Source organism: Doryrhamphus excisus, chromosome 8 (genome assembly GCF_030265055.1).
Source record: "Doryrhamphus excisus isolate RoL2022-K1 chromosome 8, RoL_Dexc_1.0, whole genome shotgun sequence".
Taxonomy (NCBI): domain Eukaryota; kingdom Metazoa; phylum Chordata; class Actinopteri; order Syngnathiformes; family Syngnathidae; genus Doryrhamphus; species Doryrhamphus excisus.
The window spans coordinates 9,162,256-9,175,986 of record NC_080473.1 but is presented as its reverse complement, the minus strand read 5'-3'; the positions used below and the strand labels follow the sequence as shown (position 1 = coordinate 9,175,986).

General features: G+C 39.8%; 1 protein-coding gene across 1 annotated transcript; it reads left to right on the top strand.

Moving 5' to 3' along the window:
* The first annotated feature begins 2,632 nt into the window (after positions 1 to 2,632).
* Positions 2,633 to 13,069, top strand: LOC131134854 (caspase a-like). Its single transcript, XM_058080514.1, has 8 exons — positions 2,633 to 3,437; positions 5,206 to 5,475; positions 7,127 to 7,212; positions 8,824 to 9,000; positions 9,077 to 9,335; positions 9,409 to 9,558; positions 11,934 to 12,043; positions 12,714 to 13,069. Exons 1-8 carry the CDS (start codon positions 3,431 to 3,433, stop codon positions 12,816 to 12,818), a joined length of 1,164 nt encoding a protein of 387 aa, XP_057936497.1. The 5' UTR covers positions 2,633 to 3,430; the 3' UTR covers positions 12,819 to 13,069.
* Positions 13,070 to 13,731: the final 662 nt, after the last annotated feature.

Here is a 13,731-nt window from a genome sequence, read left to right as displayed (position 1 = left end):
AAACTCCTGTGACACTTGTAAAAACCGAGTGTGTCCCACAGTGTGCGAGCATGCAGAGCTATCCAAAACATCTTTCAAGGCTCACTTCCATATGCTCAGACTTCATTATCGTTTAACACGAGAATACAACATTCTAACTACATTTATAGCTCAGAAAGTGGAAAAAACATATCAGGTCCCCCTTAAACTGCAGTGTGAATACAACTGGTGGAATACAGACAGGCTGCATGGCGGTCTAGTGGTTAGCGCGCAGACCTCACAGCTCGGAGACCCGAGTTCAATTCCACCCTCGGCCATCTCTGTGTGGAGTTTGCATGTTCTCCTCGTGCATGCATGGGTTTTCTTCGGGTACTCCCGTTTCCTCCCACATTCCAAAACATGCTAGGTTAATTGGCGACTCCAAATTGTCCATAGGTATGAATGTGAGTGTGAATGGTTGTTTGTCTATATGTGCCCTGTGATTGGCTGGCGACCAGTCCAGGGTGTACCCCGCCTCTCACCCGAAGACAGCTGGGATAGGCTCCAGCACCCCCGCGACCCTCATGAGGAAAAGCGGTAGAAAATGAATGAATGAACTGAACTGACTCGTCACCTTCATACCACAGACCCTGTTCTACTTCGTGAACAGATGTTGCTATAAGAGGGCGAGATATTTCAGGGGGAGCAAGTTTGCTTTGTTTTTGCAGTCTCTCCCTATATTCACATATTGTAACAAACAACCTGGTGAGAAAAAAACGGCGCAGTGCAACCATATTGTCGGATGTCAAATAACATGTTGTCACGCCATAAGTGAACAAGCAAGTACATGTTTGTTTGCGTTGGAGTGGAATGCAGCCAGGCAGCTTGGCCACATGTCGATTGGAACAAACGTGGCTTCAAAAACAAAGATGTCTTACTCCAATCCAAACTCACCAGTCATTTCCAAAGCAAATGTCCTTCAAGGGAGGGACTTACTGCGATATAACTTGTCCCAGTTGGCACTGGTGAGCCACAACAGCTAAAGAAGCTTGAAGTGGGACACAGCGATTTAACACAGCTTCTGTATTGGCTCAGGAAATTATTACTTTGAGCGCCATGGCAGGTAAGAGGATCTTTGTGAGATTTGTAATCATCTATAGAGGTCACATGCTGCACTTTGATCAAATTTTGGAGCAGCATTCATACTTCTTCTGATCCTCCATTTCTAACACATTACATCTCCATCTTATATTCACCAGACACCAACCATAAAAATCTGCCATTTTTGTCTTTTTCTAGACAGACTCTTCAAGGTACAACAACAGTTTGCCGACAAAGTATCGAAGGCGGTGATCGATCAGCTTCTGTGTGATCTTTTATCTGCTGACATGTTGAATGCTCAGGAAGTTAACGAAATCAAAGCGCAACATGTCACAAGCGCCAAGGCTGGCATGCTCCTTGACGTAGTACGCCAGCGTGGTGAGGACGCCAGCCAGACGTTGGTCATCTACCTTCAAAAGACAGACCCTCATCTTTTCCACCATTTGGGCCTGGGTGATAAACCATACTGACAAGCGAGACCAGCATGAAATACTACTAAATTGTATTTTAAATGTGTGTATTTTAAATATAGACACATAACTGTATAACACTATATACTATACTTTCATTCATTCATTTTCTACCGTTTATCCTCACGATGGTCGCGGGGGTGCTGGAGCCTATCCCAGCTGTCTTCAAACAACCATTCACACTCACATTCATACCTATGGAAAATTTGGAAATTGGGAGGAAGCCGGAATACCCAGAGAAAACCCACGCATGCACGGGGAGAACATGCAAACTCCACACAGAGATGGCCGAGGGTGGAATTGAACTCGGGTCTCCTAGCTGTGACGTCTGCGCGATAACCACTCATCCGCCATGCAGCCCTTATAAACTTTACTTGAAAAATCAAACAATGCACAACGATGAGCCAATTCAAGAAACAATACAAGCAGTTGATGTTTGCTAAATACAAGGATGAAGAGTCTTGAACCAGTCATGATGTGCTATATATATCACTATATTGACACTTACTATGGTACCCATTATGTCATTGGATGGTCATATCACCTCGTACTTAGGGACGTGACGAAAAAAAATAATAAAAAATTTCAAAAAAAAACTTATAAAACTATATTAGGAAAGCAGGAAGTGAACAAATGTAACAGTTACTGATTGTAGGATTTAATAAGCCTTGCTTCTTCCTACTCCTTTTGGACATGTGGAACTGTGAACTGATTATGTGATGCATTCAATTGTAATCTGATGCATGTTCAAATGAAATTAAACCATTACCATTTTTTTAATGAATCTGTCCTCCATCAAGGTTGGCCACACAGTGAAGAGATCGGGAAGATGCACCCCTTGGACATCTTCGGTTTCCTCCCACATTCCAAAAACATGCTAGGTTAATTGGTGACTCCAAATTGTCCATAGGTATGAATGTGAGTGTGAATGGTTGTTTGTCTATATGTGCCCTGTGATTGGCTGGCCACCAGTCCAGGGTGTACCCCGCCTCTTGCCTGAAGACAGCTGGGATAGGCTCCAGCACCCCCGAGACCCTTGTGAGGATAAGCGGTAGAAAATTAATGAATGTGTGGATTTGTGTGTATTTTAAATATAGACACATAACTGTATAACACTATATACTATACTTTCATTCATTCATTTTCTACCGCTTATCCTCATGACCGTTGCAGGGGGTGCTGGAGCCTATCCCAGTTGGCACATATAGACAAACAACCATTCACACTCACATTCATACCTATGGACAATTTGGAGTCACCAATTAACCTTGCATGTTTTTGGAATGTGGAAGGAAAACGGAGTACACAGAGAAAACCCGTGAGGAACATGCAAACTCCACACAGAGGTGGCCGAGAGTGGAATTGAACTCGGATCTCCTAGCTGTGCTAGGTCTGCATGCTAACCACTCATCCGCCATGCAGCCCTTATGTACTTTACTTGAAATATGAAATATATTTTATATAAATACACTGATTTCATGAAGATTGCATGTTTTTTTCCAATAAAATTTTAAAGTTTCATGAACGTTCCTATCTTTAAAAGGTCAAAACAGCAAGACGTTTCTCATTATGGTGGCCAAAATGAGACCCACCATGCACGTACTGTATATAGCTCCGCCATTGTTCCAAATTGACTAACTGCTTAAAGTGACACAAGCCGACTTTTTTTTGTCATTTTAGATCAATCTGTGTGTGAATTTTAAGGGCTAAATAACATTTGAGTCTACTTTTTTTATATATAGATATGGGTGTCAGATATCCCCCACGGCCCACCCCCTCCTCGTCACAAAACCACCCCCGCCGCCACCCTTCCTAGTCCTCTTCAAGATCCGACAGGAAGAAGACAGAAGCACAACTTTCCAAGAACGAATTCGGCGATAAACACACTTGAGCAGTCAGCCATGGCTAGTGAGTCTCCACTTTATTTGTTCTTTAACGTGTTTTTTTTTTTTTAATCTTTTACTTTCACTTTGAGCTCTTCCACGCCATCTTAGTTTCGGAATGAATGCTCTTACACGCCATTTATCGCATTAGTAAACAAGTAACAATACATGCAGATTGTTATAAAATAATTGCGTAACGCTAATTAAAAAAAAAATTAACGATGCCCCGTTACTTATTTTAATATGATTATTATGTTGCATTGCGCAAGAAAGTGCTGGCTCACCTTTCGTTTTCTACAGTCCGCATTGTTACAGTTAGTTTATTGTGAGCCAATATCATAAATCGTCTTTGAGTTTTAACAGCAAGACAATATATATAATATATATAATATCGCCACCCTTGGAAGTGAATAATCACCCTAAACCAGGGGTCTCAAACTCAACCTGGGGGCCACTGGAGCTAGGGTCTGGGCAAGGCTGGGCCGCATCAAGTCCCCCCCCCCCCAAAAAAAAACGCATTTATTAAAAACAGAAAAATATAAAAAAAAATTTCAGTGCTTTGGTTCCGATTTTCTACAATAAAAGCTCTAATAAAACATTCCACTGCTCTCAAGTATCTTAATTTTTATTTTTCTGCACAAAATAAGATGAAAAATAAATAAACAAATCAAGAATAAAGAAAATCAATCAATCAGTAATAAATAAATATAATAATAATAATAATAATAATAATAATAATAATAATAATAATAATAAAACGGCAAATAATAAAAACTTAAGAAACCACATATAGTTGGTGGGTAGACAAATTATTTTTTTCTGATTAAAATTAAAACATTAGAGCCCTGTAGATATGACAAAACACGACTATAGTCACATTTATACTCTTTTTATTTACAACATAACTGCGCAACTGCAGGGTCTTGAGACACATGCTAACTCGCAAACTAGAGAGCTAGCGCCCTAAACGGTAGCCTTCAAGTTATTTCCTTTAAACTTAAATAGCCAAAAACTTACCACTTCCACACGGATAGGGAGGATAACTATTAACAGTTATTTAACCTTTAACATGAACATTAATCAAACGTAATAATTTTTCTGGGTACATGATACCATACAGCATCCATATCAAACTTGCGCGGGCCGCACTAACATTAAACTTTCATATCAAGGCGGGGCCCTCAAACTAGTGTCCTGTGGGCCACATTTGGCCCGCGGGCCGCGTGTTTGAGACCCCTGCCCTAAACTGTTTGTTTGTTAATATTATTTAAAAAAAACAGGAAGACAAAGTAAGAATGCATGTCTGAAGTCAAGATTAAAAAATAATAATATTTTTTGAAAACATATTTTCATCACTATAGTGCTTAAGAAATGTATTGTCTGTTTTTGTAATGGTTGCCTTCCCACTCAGGTCCCACCGCTTGTGGTGGGTCAGTCATGAACGAACAGGTCAAAAGAACTAGTTCTTTTTTGTGAATGGAATGAACAAGGTCACCGCCCCTTTAAATACCCGTTCAGTCGCAAATGTTTTTTTTTTTTTTTTGGCTGGAGAGTCAGTTCACCATTCCTTTTCATGGCGGGACTATCTGCGTGCTTTCCTGTCTTATCTTATCATCGCGCCTCGCTCTGTGGGTGGGTGGGGTTGTGAACATGAGTGAACGGACTGACTCGACACGGCTGACCGGGTCTTTGCACAGGGGAGATCAATTGACCAATTGACCGAAATGAAGGGATCTTTTCACTGAAATGAACGGTGTTGCCAACCACTGCCTGTAAAGTCCTTTTTCTTACAGATGAACTTGAGGACGTGAGAAAGGAGTTTGTGGGTAAAGTGTCCATGGCCGTCATCGACCAGCTTCTGGATGATCTTTTGGATGACAAAGTCTTGAATGCCGGGGAACGCGAGGCAGTACTTGAGGAGAACAAAAGCAAATCAAACAAGGCTCGTATGCTCATTGACACCGTGAGGAACAAAGGTGATGATGCAAGCTGGAAGATGATTGCTCACCTTCAAGAAAACGACCCAAAGCTCTTCACGACGTTGGGCCTCCCCGCTCAGCCAGGTGAGCTGACCACAAACCTGTACTATGAAGCAAGTTTAATAAATCCAGGGGTTTCTTCTTAAACAAGACAAACATTCAGGATTTCTCATTTCACTTGTCTCAGTTATTGTTGTAATCGCACAGGAACATCAACATGATCCGCCTGTCTGAAGCCTCTACAGCTACTGTAGATGGATATAATCGGTAATAAAATAACCTTAATCTGTCACTAGCCACGTTTACATGAGTTTTTCTCTTTCCGAATGGAATCTTTCCGAAAGCAATGGTATACATGGAAAGGAATATTCCAATCTCTTGTCTACATGCGCCGCTATAATCAACCAGAATAGTCAATGGGGCATGCGCAGTAAAACGTAAACACCAACATCACGTGATACCGACTTCCCTGAGTTTTTCGTTCACTTGTTGGAATAACTCCGTATTGCCAGTTTTTCGTTCGTCCAGTCTTGAAATTTAGTTTGAATCAAAATCAAACTTTCCACAGCAGTCCAGTTCCGATTGCTCGCGTCCATTTTTTTAAATCGAAGAACGTCTGGAGCTGTGTGTTACGTCAAATCTCAGCATTCGCTGAAAGAACGCACCCGGGAACAGGAAAAGATAAAGTTCAATCTTGCTAATATTTTATAATTAAGCTCGGCACATGTTATTATGTAGATATGTATTTTCTTTTTTAATAAAACTGGACTTGTGAATGGCGTATAGAAGGGTTTAGATTCTGTTCCACAGATGGCGCTAATGCACACGAAAGCTGCTTGCCAACCGCCAATAAACAACAGAAGAAGAAAAACACCACGAAGAAGAACGCAGTCTGACAACTCTCCGATTGAGCGGGTACAAGATACCTCAATCGGATTGGGGAAAGGAATATTCCACCCCTGTGAATCCGATTATATATTCATTCGGATTGGCACTTTTCTCTCGGAATGGTTAGATTCTTTCTGTTTGAGCAAATAACCCGAATGGAATTGGAATATTTGGGTCCATGTATACGTGGTTACTGTGGTTCATTGAGGAACAATGAGTATGTACTGTGACACTGTTCTCCCTTGTGAAAAACATTTTTTACAACGGCATCTCCAGCTAGTTCTGGTCAGCACTCGAAACAGCAGCCTGAAACGACACAGATTTACAATCATTCATCCTTACCGTCCACATTGATGTCGTATTCATTCGGATTGGCACTTTTCTCTCGGAATGAGGTGTATACAAAGGTTAGATTCTTTCCGTTTGAGCAAATAACCCGAATGGAATTGGAATATTTGTGTCCATGTATACGTGGCTACTGTGACATTTGTATCCGTCTTCATACAGGCCCTGCAAAGGGACAATGCTCAAATAGTCAATTAAGTGAAATTGGTATTTTAATTTGTTTCAGGTCGGGGCAGACTCTGTAAAAAGGACCCTGGAGCTGAATATCAAATAAAGACATTGGGCGTAGAATACAAACAAATATGAATACACTGTAATAAAATAGTTAAAATTGAAACCGTTGTTTGTTTGATTGCATGATTGCATCTCCGACAGCACAAGGAGTCGGCATATTGGGAGTTAAGCCTTGAAGTTATTTGCTTAAGAAGAAATCCTTCATAGTAGAGAGGAAAAATGACAACACTTTGATTCCGTTGAGATTGTATGTTGTATGTCACTTCAGGCGCCTCTCAGGGGGAACGAAGCTGGTCAACTACGCTCGTCAACTGTCCAAAGAAATTCTGGAATTCAAAAAAGAATAATGAAAAGGTTTTGTAACCGTGCAGACGGCAGGCCTCTGACAGAATGATCCTGAATTGCATCCGTACCCGACCGTGTACATCGTTCACTGAACAATTCATGTTAGCAAAAGTGATTACAAAACTCCTGCTGGATCTGCGCCGGAATCTGATGGGATTTTCCTTTTCCAACCAGTAACAAAAACATTGAATTAAGGTTCTATATTGTAGTATTTTTTTAAAGTACTTTAAGTAAGACTCAGTGTTGGAAGTGTGTTGTCCAAAATGTAGCCCTGATGCTAGACCACACTGTTTAAAGCGATATGAAGTTGTATATTCCCATCAGCAGTATACTACATCAATGGTGACTTGCCCCCCCACTTGGCCCAGTGAACCCAGTTCTGGTTGGATTTCCGTGACTAAGAACAAGAACATAGGGGTCATTGAAGAGTTTTCTCACAACAATATGCGTTACAATGCAATACATTGCATCAAAATCCGAGACCAATCTGGGGGCGGCGGGAGGGTGGGGGGGTATAACTCAAAGTTGATATACAGTAAACCTTGGATATATCGGACTCGGATATATCGGAAATTCGCTCACAACGGACAGATAAAAAAGAACCAATTTTTCTGTAATGCATTTCCAATAAAAATTCATTGCATATATCGGATTTTTTATAACGGATTTCGCCTATTTCGGACAAAATCTCCAGTCCCGTTCCAATGCATTTCCATTAAATTTCCCTCGCATATATCGGATGGCCGCATCGTGGCGCTCCGATTCGCCGAATTGTGACAGGCCGCTATACGACGTCATTTGCAGCGTTTGCAGCGTTGCCTGCGCATCCAGGTACATTGGAAACATAGTCAAGGAAGTGCCTTTTTATAACGGATAAAATCCGATTACGCATATACCGGATATAAATCCGATATATGCGTAAAACAGACATTTTCCGGTATACGCATATAACGGATTTCGCTTATATCGGACAAAACCAGTGGGAACAATTGAATCCGATATATCAGAGGTTTACTGTACATCAACGGTGACCCCCCTCCCGACCCCCCCTCACTTGGTCCAGTGAACCCAGTTCTGGTTGGATTTCCGTGACCAAGAACAAGAACATAGGGGTCATTGAAGAGTTTTCTCACAACAATATGCGTTCAAAAGAGCAATACATTGCATCAAAATCCGAGACCAATCTGGGGGCGGCGGGACGGTGGGAGGGTATAACTCAAAGTTGATGTAGTACACTGCTGATTGGAATGTCATAAAACATGTCAAAAAATCCTAACCATCCCTTTAAGGCTGACGACCTGCGTTGGTCCGACTTATTGTCTTCAATAATCGCTATTGTACATTTGATCCACTTTTTCACTTTGCAACTAAATACTAATCCCGAAATGTGTGGATGCAATTTTTTTTTTTTTTTCAACCCGCAATCCCAAAAATAATTCCCAAGAAGCTGTACCAGATGTCCAAATTTCACATACGGTATTGCATGAGCCGCTAAGCTAGTATATTATGTAATATTTTACCGCATCCTGTCAGAGGTCTGTACTGGAGTCCACTAGCTTCTTCAGCTATTCCAACTGTAAAATTAGTAAGATATTTTGGTTTGCTTTTGGCTATTCCTAGATTTATCCCGTGACTCCAGAGTCCAGCAAGAGCCGCGTGGCCCTGCTCATCACCAACATCAAATTCAGGGATGAAGGATTAAACCGAGATGGAGCTGAAGCAGATGAGAAGAACATGGAGATGTTGTTGCGGGCTTTTGGTTACCATGTGGTGAAATACACAAACCTCACAGGAAAGGTTCGTTCATTAAACCGAGGAAAGAGAGTGATGGTCTTAAATTGAATTGACTTTTGAGCTTTTTGGTTTCCCGCAGCAAATAGATCAGGCCGTCCAGGACTTCTCCAGGCATTCCAAACTCAAAGACACAGACAGCGTTTTTGTGGTGATCATGTCTCACGGGAAACTGGGATATGTTCTTGGTGTCAACTGGCACAAGGACCAAACCCTGGAGGGTGCCGCCGAGGAAGAAGATTTGTTCTGTATTGATAACATTTTCCAGCACCTGGCATCAGACAAGTGTAAAGCACTGCTGAATAAACCCAAGGTCATCATCATCCAGGCCTGCAGAGGAGGTGATTGAACACGCAAAGATGTCTCTTCCGGCAGGCACGTCGTGTCACGTATGTGTTGTGTGTGTTTTTTCAGAGGAGAAAGGGTCGGTGCTCGTTAGGGATAACGCACAGAAGATGCTGGCGTGTGATAACGTCGAAGCTGGTGACGACAACTTGGTGGATGATGGGCTGCGAGCTGTGCACAAAGAGAAGGATTTCATTGCTCTTCTCTCTTGCACCCCTGGTTAGTGCTCGTTCCAAAACGTGGGGTCAAACCCAGGGGAGTCTGTAGGTTCTGAGGACGGGGGGGGGGGGGGGGGGGGGGGGGGGGCTTAGCACCCTGGAGATGCGCAGGATATGAATGATTGTAGTAGACATTAAAAAAAAATCCAATGATTATCAGACAGTGATCAATTATATAATAATCATTATATTATTAAATTAGCCTATTATTATCAGTTATTCTTCTTTTTATTACTACTACTAGTAGTAGTAGGCTAGTATTAGCCTGCTTTTGCCCTATCATATGAAATTTGCTGAGATTTTTTTAATATAAAAAATCAATAAAAAAGAAAGAAAATTAATTAAAAAATATAGAATTATTTAGGGGGGGGCTCTAAAATGAACCTCTTTTTCATTCATGCTGGAGCCTATCCCAGCTGTCTTCGATCGAGAAAGGCGGGGTCCACAATGGACTGGTGGCCAGCCAATCACAGGGCACATATAGACAAACAACCATTCACACTCACATTCATACCTATGGACAATTTGGAGTCGCCAATTAACCTAGCATGTTTTTGGAATGTGGGAGGAAACCGGAGTAACCGGAGAAAACCCACGCATGCACGGGGAGAACATGCAAACTCCACACAGAGATGGCCGAGGGTGGAATTTAACTCGGTCTCCTCGCTGTGAGGTCTGCGCACTAACCACTCGGTCGCCGTGCAGCTCCTGTACAGTGATCAATTATATAATAATCATTATTATATTATTAATTAGCCTATTATTACTATCATCATTATATTCTTATGATTATTACTACTACTAGTAATAGTAGTAGGCTAGTATTAGCCTGCTGATTGGCTTGCTTATTAGCCTGCTTTTGCCCTATTATATGAAATTTGTCAATAAATAATACATTTATTAAAAATATCAAATTATTTAGGGGGGCAGAAGCCCCTAAAATAGGCCTAGTGACACCACTGCTCAAACCTCTTTCTTTTTCATTTATGCTGGAGTCTATCCCAGCTGGGACTCCCAATTTGGAGTTGGCAATTAACCTAGCATGTTTTTGGAATGTGGGAGGAAACCGGAGTACCCAGAGAAAACCCACGCATGCACGGGGAGAACATGCAAACTCCACACAGAGATGGTCGAGGGTGGAATTGAACTCGGGTCTCCTAACTGTGAGGTCTGCGCACTAACCACTCGGTCGCCGTGCAGCTCCTGGACAGTGATCAATTATATAATAATCATTATTATATTATTAATTAGCCTATTATTACTATCATTATTATTATTCAGCCAATCACAGGGCACACATAGACAAACAACCATTCACACTCACATTCATACCTATGGACAATTTGGAGTCGCCAATTAACCTAGCATGTTTTTGGAATATGGGAGGAAACCGGAGAAAACCCCCACGCATGCACGGGGAGAACATGCAAACTCCACACAGAGATGGCCAAGAGTGGAATTGAACTCCGGTCTCCTAGCTGTGAGGCCTGCGCGCTAACTAGATAGGAATGCAAAAAGAGTATCTTCAGTGACATATTGCAGTCAAGGTGTTTTGTAGGACTTCAGGAGGTTTGCCACCAGCTGCTTATAATTATCTGCTTTGTAGTTTCCAAGAAACTCTGATGACTGATTGACCCAATACTGTAGCGCGGAAACTATAGCCCATCTGCACTTCTGACTGGCTTTTTTCCAACCAAGAAAATATCTAGTCATGGTACCATTAGCTGTATTAGGCAAAGAAATGAATGTCTATATTGACAGTTAGTATGGTACCCGTTATGTCATTGTATGGGTATATCACCTTGTACTTCTGTACGTGACAAAAAATAAAAAAATAAATTAATAAAAATTTAATATAATAAAATATAATTAAATTTAATCATTTTAATAATTTAATTAAAAAATACAAAATTACTTCGGTACGTGACAAAAATAAAATAATTTAAAAAAATATATATTAGGAAAGCAGGAAGTGAACAAATGTAACAGTTACTGATTGTAAAAGTACCAGATGGAGGGGTAGGATTTAATAAGCTTTGCTTCTTCCTACTCCTTTTGGACATGTGGAAATGTGAACTGATTATGTGATGCATTCAATTGTAATCTGATGCATGTTCAAATGAAATTAAACCATTACCATTACTAGAAGTGGCATCATGTTAGCGTAACGACACGTTATCAGAAGAAAACAGCGGCCTCCCCAACCTCTATCCAGTTTACCACGTCTTCATTCATGCTATTCAAAACATTTAGCTCCATTTACTCCAACATCTTCTTTTGTTTCATGTGACTTGCCGTGCTGCATTTGGGATACATTCCAAGTATTGAAGCACCCTAAATCCTTTTTTTTTTGGGTGTGTTTTCCCTCTCCTGCAGGTACCGTGTCATACAGACACCCAGTGACCGGCTCCGTCCTTATTCAGTATGTTGTTGACGTGCTGAACACTTGTTCACATGAGGAACACATTGAAGAGCTTTTCACTATGGTACGTTTTGCACACAGTTGTGTTTGTATAGAGTAATTGAAGTTTAAAGGAGTAGTATTACATAAAGTATTATGTTTTTCTTTCTAAATTACCTCATTCTCATGTAAGTATAGCATTTGTAGCATTCTTTACTTTGAATATTTGGATTTTAGGATATTTATTACGACTATTATATCGTTTTTTTCTGAAATTCTGACTTTTGTTCTTGTAATATTTTATTATTAATTATTTGATTATATGTATATTTTATATATATATATATATATATATATATATATATATATATATATATATATATATATATATATATATATATTACCCTTACTTTCTTAGAAAATCACAACTTTATTCACATTATTAGATCTTTATTCCCACTTCAATGTTTAATTCCTAAAATTATAGCTTTGATACAAGTAGGGCTTTGTATTTAAATGTAAAAAAACTTTATGATTTGTTCATTATATCGCCACTGTATCACTTGGAAAATTCCAAATTGTGCTTATTTTTTATTGTAGAATTAGGATGTAATTCTTTTTACGATGTAAAATTGTGAGTATTCTTGTAATATTATAATATTTTTCGATTCCGACGTCAACTTACTGTAGAAATATAAGTAAATGCCACTGGTGATTTCTTAGCAGTAATGACCCGATTATCGTCTTCTACACAGGTCTTGGAACGCTTTGAAAAGTTTGTCTCCGTGTACAGAGGACAGATGCCAAATAAACACAGAGTGTCTTTGACAAAACACTTCTACCTGTTCCCAGGTATCTGAGAACTGATTGTTTGATCACTCAACATATTTCTTTTATGATTTTCTGGCATGGAAACACTCATTTTTAATCATGTAACTTTACTTATTGTTGTAAAAAGAGGAAATCATGAACTTTTTAAGTGCTTGTAAGACACTAGACACTGCCATCCTTGACGCAGATGTCAATATTTCACTACTACTTACCATTGAAGATTGTCGTCTTGTTTTTCCCATGAAATATTAAAATACACACAATGAATATTGTTACCACACTGCTTCCCCTGCTTTCTTTCTAGACTGTAAACACAGTGAGTCCTCCAAAGTAATACAATAACCAAAAAAAAAACTGAGAACCACTGCAGTACTGGACACATGAAGATTATGGACTGTTGGAATAAATTCATATCATTTAATTGAACAATGGTAGTGACTTTAGTAATGGTTAGGCCAGCAGAGAAGGCTTTGCAGCCCTTAACTACACACTACTGCTGTATTGTATAATATATCTAAGATGAACTGACGCTATTTTACTACTACTCAATTCCCATTGTTGACAATATATCTCGGATTGTTGTCCTTTTTACTGAAGCAAGCAGCAAGAAAAATGACTTTTGTAAAAAAAAAAAAATCACATATTTAATCTAAACAAATCTAAGTTATATACAACATAACAGCACTTTAGTTGAATTTACTGCCAAGTACTGCCAAGCTTTATTAGAAGGAATAAAGCCAAATACTTTTTGTAGGACCATACTGAATTCCATTTTTTCCCTTTGCTTATTTGCATCATGTTGAATTGTATCATAACGCAAGAAATTGCACCATATCGGATTGCATTGATTTGAACTAAATAATTACCGCGTCGCATCGCCAGAAAATTCCATGTATCATTAAATTATCGTAATTTATTTCCACATATATATATACAGTGAAG